Source organism: Microchirus variegatus, assembly GCF_963457635.1.
Source record: "Microchirus variegatus genome assembly, chromosome: 19".
NCBI lineage: Eukaryota > Metazoa > Chordata > Actinopteri > Pleuronectiformes > Soleidae > Microchirus > Microchirus variegatus.
This window is the reverse complement of record NC_139820.1, coordinates 3247938-3264365: the sequence shown is the minus strand read 5'-3', so window position 1 is coordinate 3264365 and position 16428 is coordinate 3247938. Positions and strand designations below refer to the sequence as shown.

General features: G+C 44.5%; 2 protein-coding genes across 2 annotated transcripts in view; one reads left to right on the top strand and one right to left on the bottom strand.

Annotated features, from left to right (window-relative positions):
* Nucleotides 1-274: 274 nt before the first annotated feature.
* LOC310940614 (uncharacterized protein) lies at nucleotides 275-12695 on the top strand (the record flags this gene model as incomplete). The annotated part of the gene is made up of 3 exons (XM_083905603.1): nucleotides 275-303; nucleotides 3421-4520; nucleotides 11779-12695. The coding sequence occupies 3 exons, from the start codon at nucleotides 275-277 to the stop codon at nucleotides 12693-12695; spliced, it is 2046 nt and encodes a 681-aa protein (XP_083761729.1).
* Nucleotides 12696-15519: 2824 nt separating this feature from the next.
* The window catches only part of LOC310940613 (beta-1,3-galactosyltransferase 2-like), a gene marked incomplete at both ends in the record, with an annotated part of 945 nt that continues 36 nt past the window's right edge, over nucleotides 15520-16428 (bottom strand). The window contains one exon of the mRNA XM_083905602.1: nucleotides 15520-16428. This exon is cut by the window's right edge and continues 36 nt beyond it. Coding sequence (XP_083761728.1) covers nucleotides 15520-16428 — 909 coding nt within the window.

Genomic DNA, 16428 nt, shown 5'->3' with positions numbered 1-16428 from the left:
TGAACATGGCAAAGGGGAACAATCGGGAACGTTCCAAAACTTGAATGTCCTGTTTTAAAGGCTCTGTAACGTGTGTGTGTGTGTGTGTGTGTGTGTGTGTGTGTGTGACAGAGAACTCGTCACAATCTTTGGGCGGGACTGAGGCGTGAATTTGCGCGACTCTTCCCAACTGGGTTTTCATGGCAAAAGGTAAAGTTGCTCAAATGTGGAGGGATTGAGGGATTGAGGAAGTGAGGAAGGAAGGAAGGAAGGAAGGAAAGGGGTCGCTGCAGCCATGGACGAGCCAGAGAGTGGCACAAAAAGGTAAGAGTTGTGTTTGGTTTTTTTTGACATTTTAAGTCACCTGACCTGTTGTCAGGAGTTTACAGCCAGTATAAATGTGTGAGAGGTTCAGTTTAAACAAACAAAACAAAACAAAACAAAACAAAACAACTCTTTATTTTCTGTACAAGGAAGCGCGTTAAGGGGGAAAACATCGCGGTTACAGACAATGTGGAAGAGTCCAAGTCCAAGTCCAGACTCAAATGGTCAAATAATATGAAATTCAATGTCATAGATGACATTTGAAATGAAAAACTTTTTTTTTTGGATCAAATTAAAGCATAAAAAAAGCATAAAATATCATAAATATCATAAATATCAACACTGGACATCATGGTCACGCAATTTCTCTGCTCGTCTCGCCCGATTCCCAAAGAACAGATGAGACTGAGCTCGTTTACAACCTCCTCTGTTTTGTGTAGTTATATTTTACAAGGGAGGCGACGCACTGACCACACACACGGTCAATGTGTGTGTGTGTGTGTGTGTGTGCAGCGCTCAAATACGCATTAAAGCACTGCGCCATTGACCAACAACAACAAAAACAACCCGGTCGAGAGACAATGGTGCAGTATTGTACGGTCATTTTTATTTAAGACGCGCATTTTAGGACAATTAAGGTGGAGGCAGAAGGTTCCAGCGGAACTTAGCCGTGTGCCGGAGAACCTCTGTGCGTAAAAGCGCACGGACACACACACACGGGCGCATTCCTGCTACTCCGGCCTCGCACTGCCCTCAGGAGCAAACTGGGTAACACTTTATAATAAAGTACACACTATGAGCATTAATCAATATTGAATTAATCACTTATAAAGGCGTGAATACTCTATATTAGTATGTAGTATGTAGTAGTGTGCCACAAATGAGATTGGACGCTCTGTGTCCATGGAATTTAGATTTGCGTCGATATATGTTTTTCAAACGACACTTTTTAAGCGAACAAAATAGAATAAAAATCGATTTAATCGTTCAAAAAATATCGTATTTTGTTTTGTTTTGAAAATAACTGAGTAATAAGTCACCCCCCCCCCCCCCAGGATGCCCAAATAAGGACTTCTGTATTATTCCCACAGATCTGTGGTCCATAAAATGTTGGAAAGATGACGTTCGGCAATGATTTCTTTGTTACCAGAAGAGAGTATTAACATTTAAGAAGCCGAAACAATGGGAAATATTGTATTTAAAGGTGCGTTATGTAATAAATCTAAAGCAACTGGCCGTAAAATCCTCCTCATATGTCACAGAGACTCAGGAATAATGTTCATATAACAAACTGAACTCACCAACAACAACAGTACAGACAAAATATTCACATTAAAAAATTTTTTTTTTGCAGACTGCAAATCATGTTTATGTTTTGAAATCATGTTTTTGGCATGTGGCGCCACCTACCGCCGTCTACCAATCATCGCAGCCAGTAGAGTCTCAGCTGCCGAGCAACCACGGGGTTGCCAGTTACGTCAGAAAACCAAACCTAAAAGTCCTCGGTATTTTGAATTTGAGTGTAGTAACTGTTTTTGGGCCACATTCTTGCATATGGCGCCTTTAAGAATGAAAAAAAAAGAGCTTTAGTCGCTGATTAATAATCGAGTGATTGTTATAATTCGTGCACATTTGCGTCTGAAAGTGGTCAAATTGGAAGTGGGAGGGGCTGAAAATGTAGCATACGTTGCCAGGTTTCACGTGTAAACTTGATTTTTTTTGTAGGCTAAAGTTGTTCCACGGTCCCTGAAACCATGTTTAACGCTCAACAGTGAGCTGAAAGACTGACGTTGCAGGTCCGACCTGTTCAGGTGCATGACTTTTAAGGAGTTAGGTGTGGCTTCACAGTGAAAGAATTCATATGCATCAGTTCCTGCCTATGGTTCCTCTGTCTTTTATGGAATCTTCCATCAGTTACAGTGAGGGTCGGGCAAAGCTGCAGGTGAAACGGGGGGTTATTTATACATCTCAGCCCTTTGTGACACTTTTTGTGTGTGTGTGTGTGTGTGTGTGTACGTGTCCAGCTGGTGTTGGCTTTGGCCCGGTCCTAAAAATAATCTGTCGCTGTGACAACATGCAAAAGTACTTGTGGTGTGGTGTATGATGGGAAAATATCACGGTGAGGACTGTGTGTGTTCAGCTGCTGCAGTACGGGCGGCAGGTTTGCATTTAGGCTTAAAATCTTAATGTCACTCATGACTATTTATTATATTTATTATAATCTCCAACGCATTTCTCTACAGGTGGTTTTACCGGTTTTTAATTTTATGCACAAGTCTTAAAGGGACACTGCGTAGTATTTATGGGTTTACATGACCCAAAATGCACTTTTTTATATACATATTATGTGCTCCTGCGTTGTCTAGTCGCTGTGTGATAGATTTTGTTTCATTTTCGTAGTGTTTCAAAAAAGTCATGCAAAATAACACGGTCGCGGGCCGCTGTCGCATTGCCATGAGACGCCATGTTTCTACCGGAGCCTGTAAGGACAAACCATGGATGTATTATATGAACTGGATAGAGCGCCGCCCGTTTTTTGACTACCGTGTCCATGTCTCGAGGTGTCCCTGTGGACACTTTTACAGGCATTGCGGTCGATGGGAAAATTGCTTTTTGGGCTTTTACGGGGTTTTCCGTTGCAGTACCCACAGTGGCCACCATGTAAAAATTGGTCTTCAAGGCAGAGGGGGGGGCGGTGCTCTATCCAGTTCATATTATACATCCATGAGACAAACCCGAGAGAACAAATCAAGCGTCGCTTACTTTACTTGTAGCGGAAGTCCCGGCCTCCACTCACTCCGCTTCGTCCGCTACGGCCGCGGTAGCTAGCTCCCTCTCCCTCGCCGGCTTCTGACAGCTCCACCGCGACCACGAAGAGCTGTTCCCCGTCCTCGCCCTCTCGTTGTCTGAATAAATACTAGATCCTCGTCTTCTGACACGGGGAAAGGCGGCGAGGGCGACATCTGACCGTATGAGGATACCGTAGCGCTCAGGGAAGGGAGGGGGGTGAGCAGGGGAGCAGTTTGTTGTCGTAAATGTCAGCCTCTCCTCTAGATGTCACTGTAAACTACTCACTTGACTTTAACTTTAACTTTTTGTCTTTCCCTGTCTTTGCAGACTACGCTATCCCAGGAAGTGTGCGCTCCGCGTCTTGTTCAAGGTCCTGCTCGTGTTCTGCGTCGGGTTCCTCGTCGTCTTCAGCTCCGCGTCGTGGTGGGATTTCTCGTTCCACGAGCACTACCACAGCATTTTAAACTGGACCATGCAGCTTCCTCATTCTGCCATCCTGTCGGCACATGGAGAGAGACTCGATAAAGTCATTGAAACCAAGAACTTCTCAGACGCGCAGCCTCCTCCTCCTTCTTCTGCGGCACCCGAGGGTACTCCGTTCCACCACGCCTACCCACGCAACTACCACTTCATCATGGATCACGAAGAGGTGTGCGAATCCAAAACTCCTTTCCTGGTGTTGATGGTTCCGGTGGCGCCGCATAACGTCGACGCCCGGAACGCTATCCGAAAGACGTGGGGCAACGAAAGCCTGGTGCAGGGCGAGGTGGTGCTCACCCTCTTCATGCTGGGTCTGCCGGGTAACGCCGACGACGAGCAGCAAAAGAAAAAGCTGGAGCACGAGAACCTCCGGCACCACGACTTGATCCAGAGCAACTTCTTGGACACCTACCTCAACCTGACCACCAAAACGATGGTCATCATGGACTGGCTGGCCACCCGCTGCCCAACGGCAGCGTACGCCATGAAGGTCGACTCGGACATGTTCTTGAACATTGACAATCTGGTGAAAATGCTCACGTTGCCGGGCATTCCCAAGCACAACTACTTGACGGGGATGCTCATGTTCGACAGGGAGGTTATCCGTTACAAGGAGTCCAAGTGGTATGTCCCAGAGGCGTTGTACCCAGATCCCCTTTACCCAACCTACACTCTGGGCATGGGATACGTCTTCTCCAATGACCTTCCAAAGAGATTTGTGGACGTCTCGATGTTAATAAAGCCCTTTAACATAGAGGACGCGTACATTGGAATGTGCATGAAGGCGCTCGGACTGAAACCCACGTCTCCGCCGAACCCCTGGCAGTTTAAAGCATACAACACAAAGTACGACCGTTGCATATACTCCAGAGTCATCACCTTCATTCTCGGCTCGTGGCAAGAATTGGTCAACTACTGGACGGACTTGAAGAAGCCGGGGCCGCCTTGTTAGGTCAAGGAAACGGAAGCAAATAAATACATGCGTTTTTTTTTAAGGGTACGGGATGCGTCTTAATTATGAATTGCACTTTGTCAAAAAAAAAGGGGTACAAGAAGTTAATATATGCAGCTTTTGGACGAATAGTGCCGATACGACTCTACGCTAACGCTAAGCTAACGTTGTGTATCACTGAATGTAAACGAATGAAACGTTTTTTCAGGGTTATGTGGACACAATTCAAATTGCACTATAGTCTTACATCAGATATGGAGTATATATATATATATATATATATATATTTATATGATGATGATGATGATGATGATGATGATGATGTGTGTGTGTACGTGGGGTTTCAGGTTTAACTTGGTCACTCTGGATTAACCGTAGGTGTCAGAGTGAGAGTGCATGGTTGTTTGTCTCTATATATATGACCATGCGATGGACATAATATATATTTATGTTGATATATGTGGATATATATATATATATTGAGATATATATACATATATATATATATATATTGATATGTCCCCCTGCGTGACCCTCCTGTGGAGGATAAAGTGGTAGAAAATGGATGGAATTCTTGGGTTTTCTTTATAAGTGTATTTACCTTTATTTCTGTCTTTGTTTCAATCAAAATCAAAAAGTTCTGTTTGACCAACAATGTACCTTTGTACGATCTCGTGTGACAAATAAAGCCAGACTTGAAAATCTTGACCCTTGAACGGCAGAGGAGCGTTATCTCTGATCCCTTATCGCGAATTTTTGACTTTGGGGATAACAGGAAGTGCCCACTGCGTCAGCTGGAGTCCGAGCAGTTTACGGCATCGACGCAGATAAAGTCTGATTACACAGAGTTAGTCAGACTTAGGCGAGGTGACACTTGAAAGACGCCCCGTTTGTTATCTCAAGTTATGACTGTTAGTGTTGTACACCAGGCCTGCTGATAAGACACTGTAATTAGATTATAATTAAAGTTAACGTTGGCTGAAGATTAGAACTTTCTCTCACACCATTATTTGCAAACAGGAACAGGAACGTGCATTTTACCCTGGAATAATCTATATTTTAGCCGGAAATGTAGGATATAGAAGTGTAAACTTTGACTACATTGAGTTGATAATTGTGTCCTGACCAACATAATGACCGACAATAATATTATTGTGTTACAAATGGACTTGAAACACTGAAATTAAGTCTTTTTTTTCTGTTAGTGAAAGACAATAATCGGACCGAGTACATGTAAATAAATAAGATCATTATAAAGTCCTATGACTGCATAACAATAGATTAAATTGAGCACCGTCTGCCATCTAGTGGTGGAACAGAGTACATCACAGTACACATCACTCGCTCACTCTCACTCATCTTCTACAGCTTTATCCTCTACATGGTCACAGGTTTCTCTTCCGCTCTCCACGGTGTCGTCTGTTTTGTGATTCGGCAGCTGGAGAAATTCCACCACGATGCGTAAAAAACAGCGACACCAAATAAGGATAAGTGAAATATACAAGTCAGCAACGTGCAGTAAGTCCTGGTTTTCAGTGTTTCAATATGTGGACTAAATATTTTAATAAATACTTTATACGCTTTACTATCTCGTTCCCACGCGTAACTAAGTCGTTTGCACGCGTTACTAAGTCGTGGCCATGCTTTACTAAGTCATGGCCATGACATAAGTAACTTGTTCCCACACATTACTAATTCGTCGTTTGCACGCGTTACTAAGTCGTGGCCCCACTTTACAAAGTCGTGGCAACGCTTTACTATCTTGTTCCTACGCGTTACTAAGTCGTGGCCACGCTTTACTATCTCGTTCCTACGCGTTACTATGTCGTGGCCACACTTTACCATCTCGTTCGCACGTGTTACTAAGTAGTGGCCACGCTTAACTATCTCGTTCCTGCGCGTTACTAAGTCGTGGCCACGCTTAACTATCTCGTTCCTACGCGTTACTAAGTCGTGGCCACGCTTTACTATCTTGTTCGCACGCGTTACTATGTCGTGGCCACGCTTAACTATCTCGTTCCCACGCGTCACTAAGTCGTGGCCACGCTTTACTATCTCGTTCCCACGCATTACTAATTTGTGGCCACGCTTTACAAAGTCGTGGCCACGCTTTACTATCTCGTTCCCACACTTTACTAAGTCATGGCCATGACATAAGTAACTTGTTCCCACACATTACTAATTCCTCGTGGCCACGCGTTACTAAGTCGTTCGCACGTGTTAATAAGTCGTGGCCACACTTTACAAAGTCGTGGCAACGCTTTACTATCTCGTTCCTACATGTTACTAAGTCGTGGCCACGCTTTACTATCTCGTTCGCACGCGTTACTAAGTCGTGGCCACGCTTTACTATCTCGTACCCATACATTACTAAGTCGTGGCCATGACATAAGTAATTTGCTCCGATACATTACTAAGTCGTGGCCACGCTTTACTATCTTGTACCCACTTGTTACTAAGTCGTGGCCACGCTTTACTAAGACGTGGCCATGCTTTACTAAGTCGTGACCACGCTTTACTAAGTCGTGACCACACTTTACTAAGTCGTGACCACACTTTACTAAGCCGTGACCACGCTTTACTAAGTCGTGACCACACTTTACTATCTCATTCTCACGCTCTACGCAGAGGCGCAGTTTGTGAACAGGCAAGGCAGGCAACTGCTTGGGGCCCCCCAGCCGATAGGGGGCCCCCGACACTCGGAGCCTGAGGGCTGTTTTTACTGAAATGTGCAGTGAGCAGCCACCTCCCCGTCCTCCTTAAAAAAAACAATGGGCGATTTGCAATGACATCTCAATAGGAAACCCCCCCCTAAAGGGGCCCCACCTCACTTTAACCTGTGTGAAGTTATCGTTCTGCAAGTTGGAAAATAGAGGATTATTAGCATGATTTTGCTATCATATTATTGACATTACAAATGTGTAATGCATATCTGTTTTACTCAGTTTATACATGTTTTTTTTCAGTTATTTACAGTATTTATTGTTCTATATATTTATATTGTTTATAATGTGGGTTCTTTACAGTGTAATGTACTTTTTAAAATGTTTTTTAAAAGCTATTTACAGTTTATTTACATTACTTTACATTTACATTTTCACATACTTTTTAATTACAAGGTTTTTCCATGTTATTTCATTCATTTTGGCGTCAGATTATTTGTAACATAATGGTGATGAACACTGGTTGGAAGGAAGGGCCCCCTGGGAATTTTTGCTTCGGGCCCCTACAAACTCTAGAATCGCCTCTGGCTTTATTATTATTATTATTATTATTATTGTTATGTGATAAATGTTGATGTGAAGATGACCTGCAGTCTGTGTGAATGGAGCGTGTGCACAGTTGTCATCAAAACACAGTTTATTTCTGTATTCATGTTACTGGGCTAAAGTTATTTGGACATATATTAAGCACTGATTACATTTGCATTGAGGGCTTAGTTGTGTGTGCTGTAGAAAAGTGAGGCAGTGGGTGTGAGCTGTGGGTGTGAGCTGTGGGTGTGAGTCTTCACCTGGAGCTTCAACGTGTGGGGTTTTTTTTTGTTTTTTTTGACAGGTTAGTAGTAAGTCAACAGGGAAGTGGACGAGGTGTTGAGTTGACCAGGAACTCAGTCTCTCTCTGAGCTACTGAGTCCACTTTGAACGACAGACAGAGAAGAAGAAGAACAACAACAACAACAATAATAATAATAATAATAATAATAATATTAATAATAATAAATAAATAGGCTGAATGGTCACCAAAGTGCAGGGAGCAGAAGGGGAAAGAAAGCGCCGGGAGTTCGGTTAAAAAGATAAAAAAAAGGAGGACGGAGACAAAGCGAAGGTGAGTCCGAGCGAGAGCGTGAGTCCGAGCGGGGAATTCACTCTTCACTCACCGGTGCGAACCTGCGGCTCGTTCACTTTTAACCTGTGCGGTCATTAACTGCGCTGCGCTATATATACGTATATATAAATATATACATGCATACATATACATACATGTGTATATATAGATAGATGCGTATATATTAACTAATAAACTCTTCACTCATCTTTACGAACCTGCGACTCGTTCACTTTTAACCTGTGCGTTCATTAACTGCGTTGCGCTATATATATATATGTGTGTATATATATATATGTTTTTACTCGTGACAAAAGCTGTCAACAGCGTTTCCTATGTACACATATATGTATGTATACATGTGTGTATATATATACATATGTATATATATATATTATATATATATATACACATATATAGATAGATGTGTATATATATTTGTTTTTACTTGTGACAAAAGCTGTGTCAACAGCGTTTCCTATGTACACATATATATAGACATATATGTATGTATACATATATTGTGCACACATGCATACATGTATATTTATATATATATACACATACACATATGTATATTTATATATACACACACATATATACATATATATAGATAGATGCGTATATATATTTGTTTTTACTTGTGACAAAAGCAGTGTCAACAGCGTTTCCTATGTACACATATGTGTATTTATATATATACACATATATATATACACACATATATACATGTGTACATGTATAGATAGATGTGTATATATGTTTGTCTTTACTTGTGACAAAAGCTGTCAACAGCGTTTTCCTCCCGTCACAACAACACAACCCGTTGTTATTTCAGTGAACATTACGAGGCTGTCGTTTTGAAGTGTTTTTGCGTGCCGTCTAATCTCTGCACAATCGATGCGTCAACAACAACCAGTCGAACGATTTCTTTATTACCCGGAGCAAAGAAAGCAGAAGATAGTCGCATTTAAGGAGCCGAAAACAATCGGAAATCTTGCTGTAAACGTGACGACTGACCGACTGACGGGGCCTTAAAAGAGCTGATGGATACACAAACACCTGTTTGTGCAGCATTGGAATATATACGGTTATAGTCATAATTAGAGCCTAATCCCTTGTGCAAAAACCAGGTCAAATCCACACTGTCAAACAGTCTTAGCTGAACATTAAACACTGGTGTTTTGTGGCTTCTTTACTTGCTGGTTTAACAATTCGACAACGTTTGACAACACGACTCCAAACTGAACGTATAGAAATACGAGCACATGAGAATACACCGTTTCTTTGATGATGCCGGTGAAAATAATAATCGCCGACGCTGGTAATTGTCGGACGTCGAAGCGATGAATGGAATACAAGAGATCGGTATTTCTGGCTCGTCTCGTGCGGCAATTAAACAATTACACAGCTTCGGTTTGTAGCGGCGCCAAGCGTTTAGTGGAATGAAACGTGATAGCGGAGCAGCCGCAGACACTCGCATTCTTCTTTTGTGCTGCTTTTCCAGGCTTTCCAGTTGTTGCTAATAGTTTTTTCCTGAGGCGTCGGGTGAAATGCTGCTCAACAGGGTTGAAGTATAGAGATTGACCTACAATCGTTCACCTCTTTATGCTCTTATGCACAACTTTGGGTTGTCGTCTTGCTGCGCGATGAAGGGTCTTCTGATCGGGGTTGTTAGCATCTGGGTTAGACGTCGGAGAGTTCGTTTACCTGCTTTACCGTCGCAGAGACTTTACCTCCACCGTATGTTTGAGTTTGGACGCAGGAGCAGATCCTTTGGTTCTTTCTCCTCGCTTTAGTCTTTTTCCGCTTCACTTTGGTAAAGGTTGAACTACGTTGAAGTCATCGTCACTGTGGTCGATGTCACAGACACGTTCTTACAACGTTCCCGTCGTCAACTCCTGATGTTTTCCTTGCTCTACTTGTGCTACGTCTGGTTTTTTCCCTCCTTTCCAAATAGTTTTTTCGTTTTGCTCCCATATAGCACGTTTCATTTCTAGCACGACTCGGCTCGACGCTACACTCTTAGGAATAAAAGTGCTAAGTAGAACCACGTATAAGGTTCTTCGGCTTGTCCTCATAGGAGAACCCTTTTTGGCTCCAGGTAGGACCTTTTTATAAAGGTTCCACCAAGAACCCTTTTAAAACCCTTTATTCATGAAAGGGGTTTTAAATGGTTCTTTGGATCAAAATGGTTCTTACTGGAACCATTAGTGTTACCAAGAACCCTTGAAAAACCTTTTCTTCGGGAAAAGGGTTTTTCAGAAGCAAATGGTTCCAGGTAGAACCTCAGCCCTTGTAGAAGAACAATTTTGGAACCTTTATTCCTCGCGCCACAACTGTATGATGGAAAAGTGCCAATAGTTAGCTCACTGGTCTTTACGTTTTCTATTGTTCGGGTGGCGAGATGTCTGATGGACCGATCCCTTGACGTTTATCCGTCTTTCGATGTCAAACCCAAGCGTTTTCAGCGTCGTCATGGATCGTCCCGTCTTCAGTTAGAGACTAAAATCTTACAAAGGGTTCCACTCTTTGGCCGTCTCGCATCAGCGCATCAGTGGCGTCCGCCCGGCGCGATCCACCCTCTTTAGCAAATAGATAAAACATGGATTAAAACAACACCGCACCCGTGTGGTTTTTTTTTGCACACGTGACCCTTTTCTATTTTTCATGTAGTTCGACTCTGTTCAGAAGAAGGTTGCTCTACAGGTCAGACCTGCTCGCCTCGCAGCCACAGACGCGGGAACAAAGCCATTCATTAGAGCCGCGATGACAAAAACAACAGTTTCCACTGGAATAACCAGTACTGTGTGACCATATAGTATAGATCAGTGGCTAGCTTGAATGCTCCACTAATGCCAATTTTTTTTTAAATTATCGCGGCGAGGCACTGGCACGAGTGTGCCGTTTGAAGTGCGACGGTAATGCACTTTTAAATAAGTAGTTCCACCACTTTTACTGGTATCAAGTAGCACATGAGCGTCCGTCCACAAACAAGCTGAATTTCTGAAGCTCAGACACTGACAATCATATGTTTATACGCTATAGAACTGGTCAGACTCGCTGACTAAGTGGCTGTATTTTAACAATGGTACAGTGGTGATGCTATGCTTTATTTAAAGAAACGAGGGCCTGGGTCCCCTCCCTTTCAACAAAAGAAATGGTAGATCTTGAGATCTAAATGTAACAGAGTATGGTATTCAAACCAAAACAACAACAACTCAGGAGTTCTGTTAAATGTTATATGTTAACACTGACTCTCGCTCTCTTTTTTCAGTTCAAAATGTTAAGGAGGATAAACACGCGACAGATTTTCATCGCCGTCCTGGCAGCGGTGCTCCTCTTCTCTGTCTATCTCAGCGTTGGCCAAAAATTGGAGATTTGGAACAACTCAGTTGCCATGAACATCCCAAGTTTTGTCTTTTTAGCAACGACTCAAACTCCAGAAGCTCCTTCAACAAAAGCGTCGATAGTGGCAGAAGAACCACACTGGGAAGAGCCCGGGCCGTATCATGTGGCCTATCCGCGGAACTACAAATTCATCATGGACGACACGCCGGTGTGTAGGAGCAGGGATCCCTTCCTGATCGTGGTGGTCCCCGTTGCGCCCGGTGCCGCGGAAGTTAGGAAAGCCATTCGCGAGACGTGGGGGGGTGAGAAAGTAGTCCTGGGTCAGGTGGTGGACACCCTCTTCGTCGTGGGTCGGCCCGGCGGAGCCGACGCCGAGCAGCTGCAGGAGAAGCTCCAGCAAGAGAACCAGGAGCACCACGACCTGATTCAGAGCAGCTTCCAGGACAGCTACCACAACCTGACCATCAAGACTATGGTGACGCTGGAGTGGATGACCGTAAACTGCAAAAACACCTCCTACTTCATGAAGATCGACTCCGACACGCTGCTCCACGTCCCGAATTTGGTCAAACTTCTGCTGGAGCCGAGCACGGCCAAGCAAAACTACATGTCCGGCTTGGTCTGGTGGCACAGCCCAGTCCTACGAGACCCAGGCGAACGGTTCTTTCTGCCGCGCGAGATCATCGCCGAGCCAGAGTACCCGCCGTATCCTCTGGGCATGGCCTACGTCATGTCCCTGGACCTCCCCGGCAAGATTTTAGGCATCTCCATCCAGATTAAACCAATCTACATCGAGGACGCGTACCTGGGCATGTGTATGAAACTCCTGGGCATTTCCCCGACCGAGCCGCCGGCGCCCGGCATGTATTTAGTCGCCCCCACGCATCCGCTGAGCAACTGCAGCCTCTCGAAGGTGGTCGTCGTGATGACAACGGGCATACCGCTGATGAAGAATTACTGGGAGAGGACCAAAGACCCGGAGCTTACGTGCTGAACGCATGCACCAAGACTTGGAATTTTTTTTTTCGGGTGATGGGGGATTAAACAAACGCTCAGCTATAGGCTAAAAACTATTTTGAGTACAAACGGTCTGATGGGGACAATTTCTGCATGAAAATGGACACCCTTTAGCATTCAGGTGGTAGATTTTGTCTTTGTTTTTGTTTTCGTAAAACTGCCACGATATAGTATTTTAAAACTGTCATGGGATTAGGCCTTATTTCTTTTTCAAACCATAAACTGAAGTTGTGAATGTGAACTGCCATAATGCTGTACCATAGCACTACTACTTCTACGTCTGTTATCAGGGTCAAATGTGTTTTATACGATTTGTACCCGTGTTTTCCTTGATGTGTAAAAGGGATTTTATACTTATATACTAAAAACTGTTTTTATGCTGTGAGATGGACCTCATTTGTTGTTTCTGCACTGCTACGATTTCACCACAGGAGGGCAGGCAAACATCACATTTGGCAAAGTTGAATTTGGCTCCTGTGCTGCTGGTATTTCTGCAAAACTGAAGAATGGTGCATTAGAAATATCTCTTTTTTTTAACTACTCTTCTTTGATTTGTACTGATCTCTTACCCCCCCCCCCCCCCGACCTATGCTTGATTTTAGAATAGCTTGAATGGATAACGTCTTCAAAATATCCAAGTTTTCCTCCTTGATTGACATGATTAAAAGCACTATTACAACACTTATTGCTTCACGGGGTTTAAAAGAAGAGCGTGAATAACGAGGATAAAAAAACAAGATGATAAAAACCAAGATCAAAGTCGTTTTGTTGAACAATAGCCGGGTTTTTATTGGTTTACTCTCATGGGAGCCTTCTTTTTCAAAATGGAACCAGCCATCGTCTGCACTTCAATGTCCACGTTCTGCTGTCCTGGGAAAATAAATAGTGACATGTAAACATATAGACATATAAACAGACATGGAGGTATGAAACGGAAAAAAAAAAAATGTCTGTCGAGCCTGTTAAACGATTTCTTTGTTATCTGCGACCAAAGAAACCAGAAAATATCCACATTCAAGACGCCGAAGCGATCAGAAATCTCGTCTTAATCGTGAAAGAAAAAGCTTCAAAGCGACGAATCGACGAACCAAATAGTTGACGATCGCAAATATCGCCCGTATAGAACTCCTCACACTACAGGACAATCTGTTCAAATCAGATTTCGGCCAGATCTGGACCGAAATCTGGCCATTTATTATCCTAATTGGTGCACTTTATTTAAATATCATTAAAATTGCACCTCAGTGCGTTTGTTTTAGCTTACTGTTCAATTTGTGGCCATTTTTCTTCGCCTGCGCTTTGCCGCCATCTGCTGTCCATTTCAGTGAACTACCACTTGACGGCCCGTTGGTCAAGTATGACTGCCGTTTACCGTTAACCACGTTCGCACCCGTCCGGCTCATCGCACTTAACCGTTAAAGTTCCGACTGAAAACAACAGCGACACAACGACGACCTTACCTTTTGCGCCTGCAGTTTAAATCTCACGTCATAGTCGGTGACGCTCGTCCACCAGCTGCCTACGATCCGTTCTCCCTCTGTGTCAGACTGGGAGGATCCCACGTAGTCATAGCCCGACATAAATCACACAGATGCTGAAAACCCGAACCCAGCGTCCACGCATTATTCAAAAATCCAGCTCAGTCCAGTTGCTGGCAAAAAAAAAAAAGGGTGTAAATCACCGTCGACTCTACCCCACTGTGCAAGAACGACCATCTGGCAAATGGATGACGGCGCTGTGTTTTTTTTACGCACCGTCCACCAGGTCAGAGCAGGGCTACTCGCAGCTCTTTCTACTTCCTGTCTGCACTCGGCGGACTCTTTTGTTTGGGTGTGTCCGTCTGATTTGTATAAAGGGAAATGGAAAAGGAAATTGTTCATCTTCTCCGCCTTTGATGTTCTCAGACAGGATTGAGTCGACACATTTATTGTATTCAATATCTCTATGGTATTAACTGAAATTTGTCTGGACCACAGTAGTCCTCATAAAAGACCAACACCTGGTTCTTAATGAGGCAGAACCTCAATTGTAACCCTTAAACACGAGTGTATCACCGAATTTCTGAAAGGAAAGGTTGCACATTAATGCCAACGTGTGGTTATTACGGTAATTCCGCTGGCGGTGTCGCGGGAAGCCACAGAATATGTTCTATACCTTTCAAAATTCTAAATAACTGCCAGATATTGTAAGTCTTTGTCCATTTTATGGCTAAAATAAGCAAAAAATATAGGTTAAAGTTAGAAATTAGAAATGTACTGATTATGGTTGAGTTGAGGGATAAGGGTTTGTATGGAAGTCAATCCACGTGTGTCAACATTTAACGGTAACGTTATAATGCAAAAACTATGCAGCCTTCAGTTAGTAAACGTCGTTTACTTTGTCCATTGTGGGCTATTATTATACAAACAACAACAACAGAACAGACAACAAAGGAGGACATCCAGCAGCTCTGTTTTCCCCGCTCGGTTTGAGGCCTCAACAAGAAAGCGTGAGGATAAATAAATAGAGTGCGCTCGCTGGAAGAAACATCGGTCACAGAAGAGAGCGCTGCTTCTCAGTCGCCCTAAATCAGCCGACTGTCGTGGGCAGAGCCGGTCTAGCTCCCGGTACCCCCCAAGGGAAGGAGGGGGCCAAGGAAATCGAATGGTAGGGGTCTGGTTATTTTTGGAACTATTCCGACAGGAAACGCTTGAAATGTGCGAGGCGTGCGCGACTCTCTGCAGACACAAAACACGGTAAGCACGGCGAGGCCTTTTTTACGTCAAGTTTTATACAAAAAAGAAAATTAAACATAAGGACGTTCAGCAATTAAAGTCCGGGTCTTTGCTCCTCTGCCAGTAGCTCTTCATCAGCGGTATGCCCGTCGTCATCACCACGATGGCTTTGGAAAGGCTGCAGTTGCTCAGCGGATGCTTGGGTTCGACTAAATACAAGCCGGGTGCGGGCGGCTGAGTGGGGGTGACGCCCAGGCGATTCAGACACATGCCCAGGTAGGCGTCCTCGATGTAGAGCGGTTTAACCTGAAGAGAGACACTGAGAATTTTGCCGGGAAGGTCCAGAGACATGACATAGGCCATGCCCAGAGGATACGGGGGGTACTCTGGCTCGGCGATCACCCGCCTCGGTACGTAGAACTTCGCAAAAGGGTTTCTTAAAACTGGGCTGTGCCACCAGACCAAGCCGGACATGTAGTTTTGCTTGGCCGTGCTCGGCTCCAGCAGGAGTTTGACCAAATTCGGGACGCGGAGCAGCGTGTCCGAGTCGATCTTTATGACGTAAGACGTGCGCTCACAGTTTGCGACCAGCCACTCCAGCATGACCATGGTCTTGATGGTCAGGTTGAAGTAGCTGTCCAGGAAGCTGCTCTGAATCAGGTCGTGGTGCTCCCGGTTCTCCCGCCGGAGCTCCTCCTGCAGCCGCTCGGCGTCGGCGCCTCCGGGCCGACCCACGACGAAGAGGGTGTCCACCGCCTGACCCAGAACCACCCTCTCGCCCCCCCACGTCTCGCGGATGGCTTTCCGGACCTCCGCGCCGCCGGGTGCGACGGGGACCATCACGATCAGGAAGGGGTCCCTGGTCCTGCACACCGGCGTGTCGTCCATGATGAACGCGTAGCTGCCTGGATAGGCCACGTACGGCGAGCCGATAATCAATCTCCCGTCGAAGCAGAGACAGATGAGGACGACGCCCACCGCTCCCAGGATGCAGAG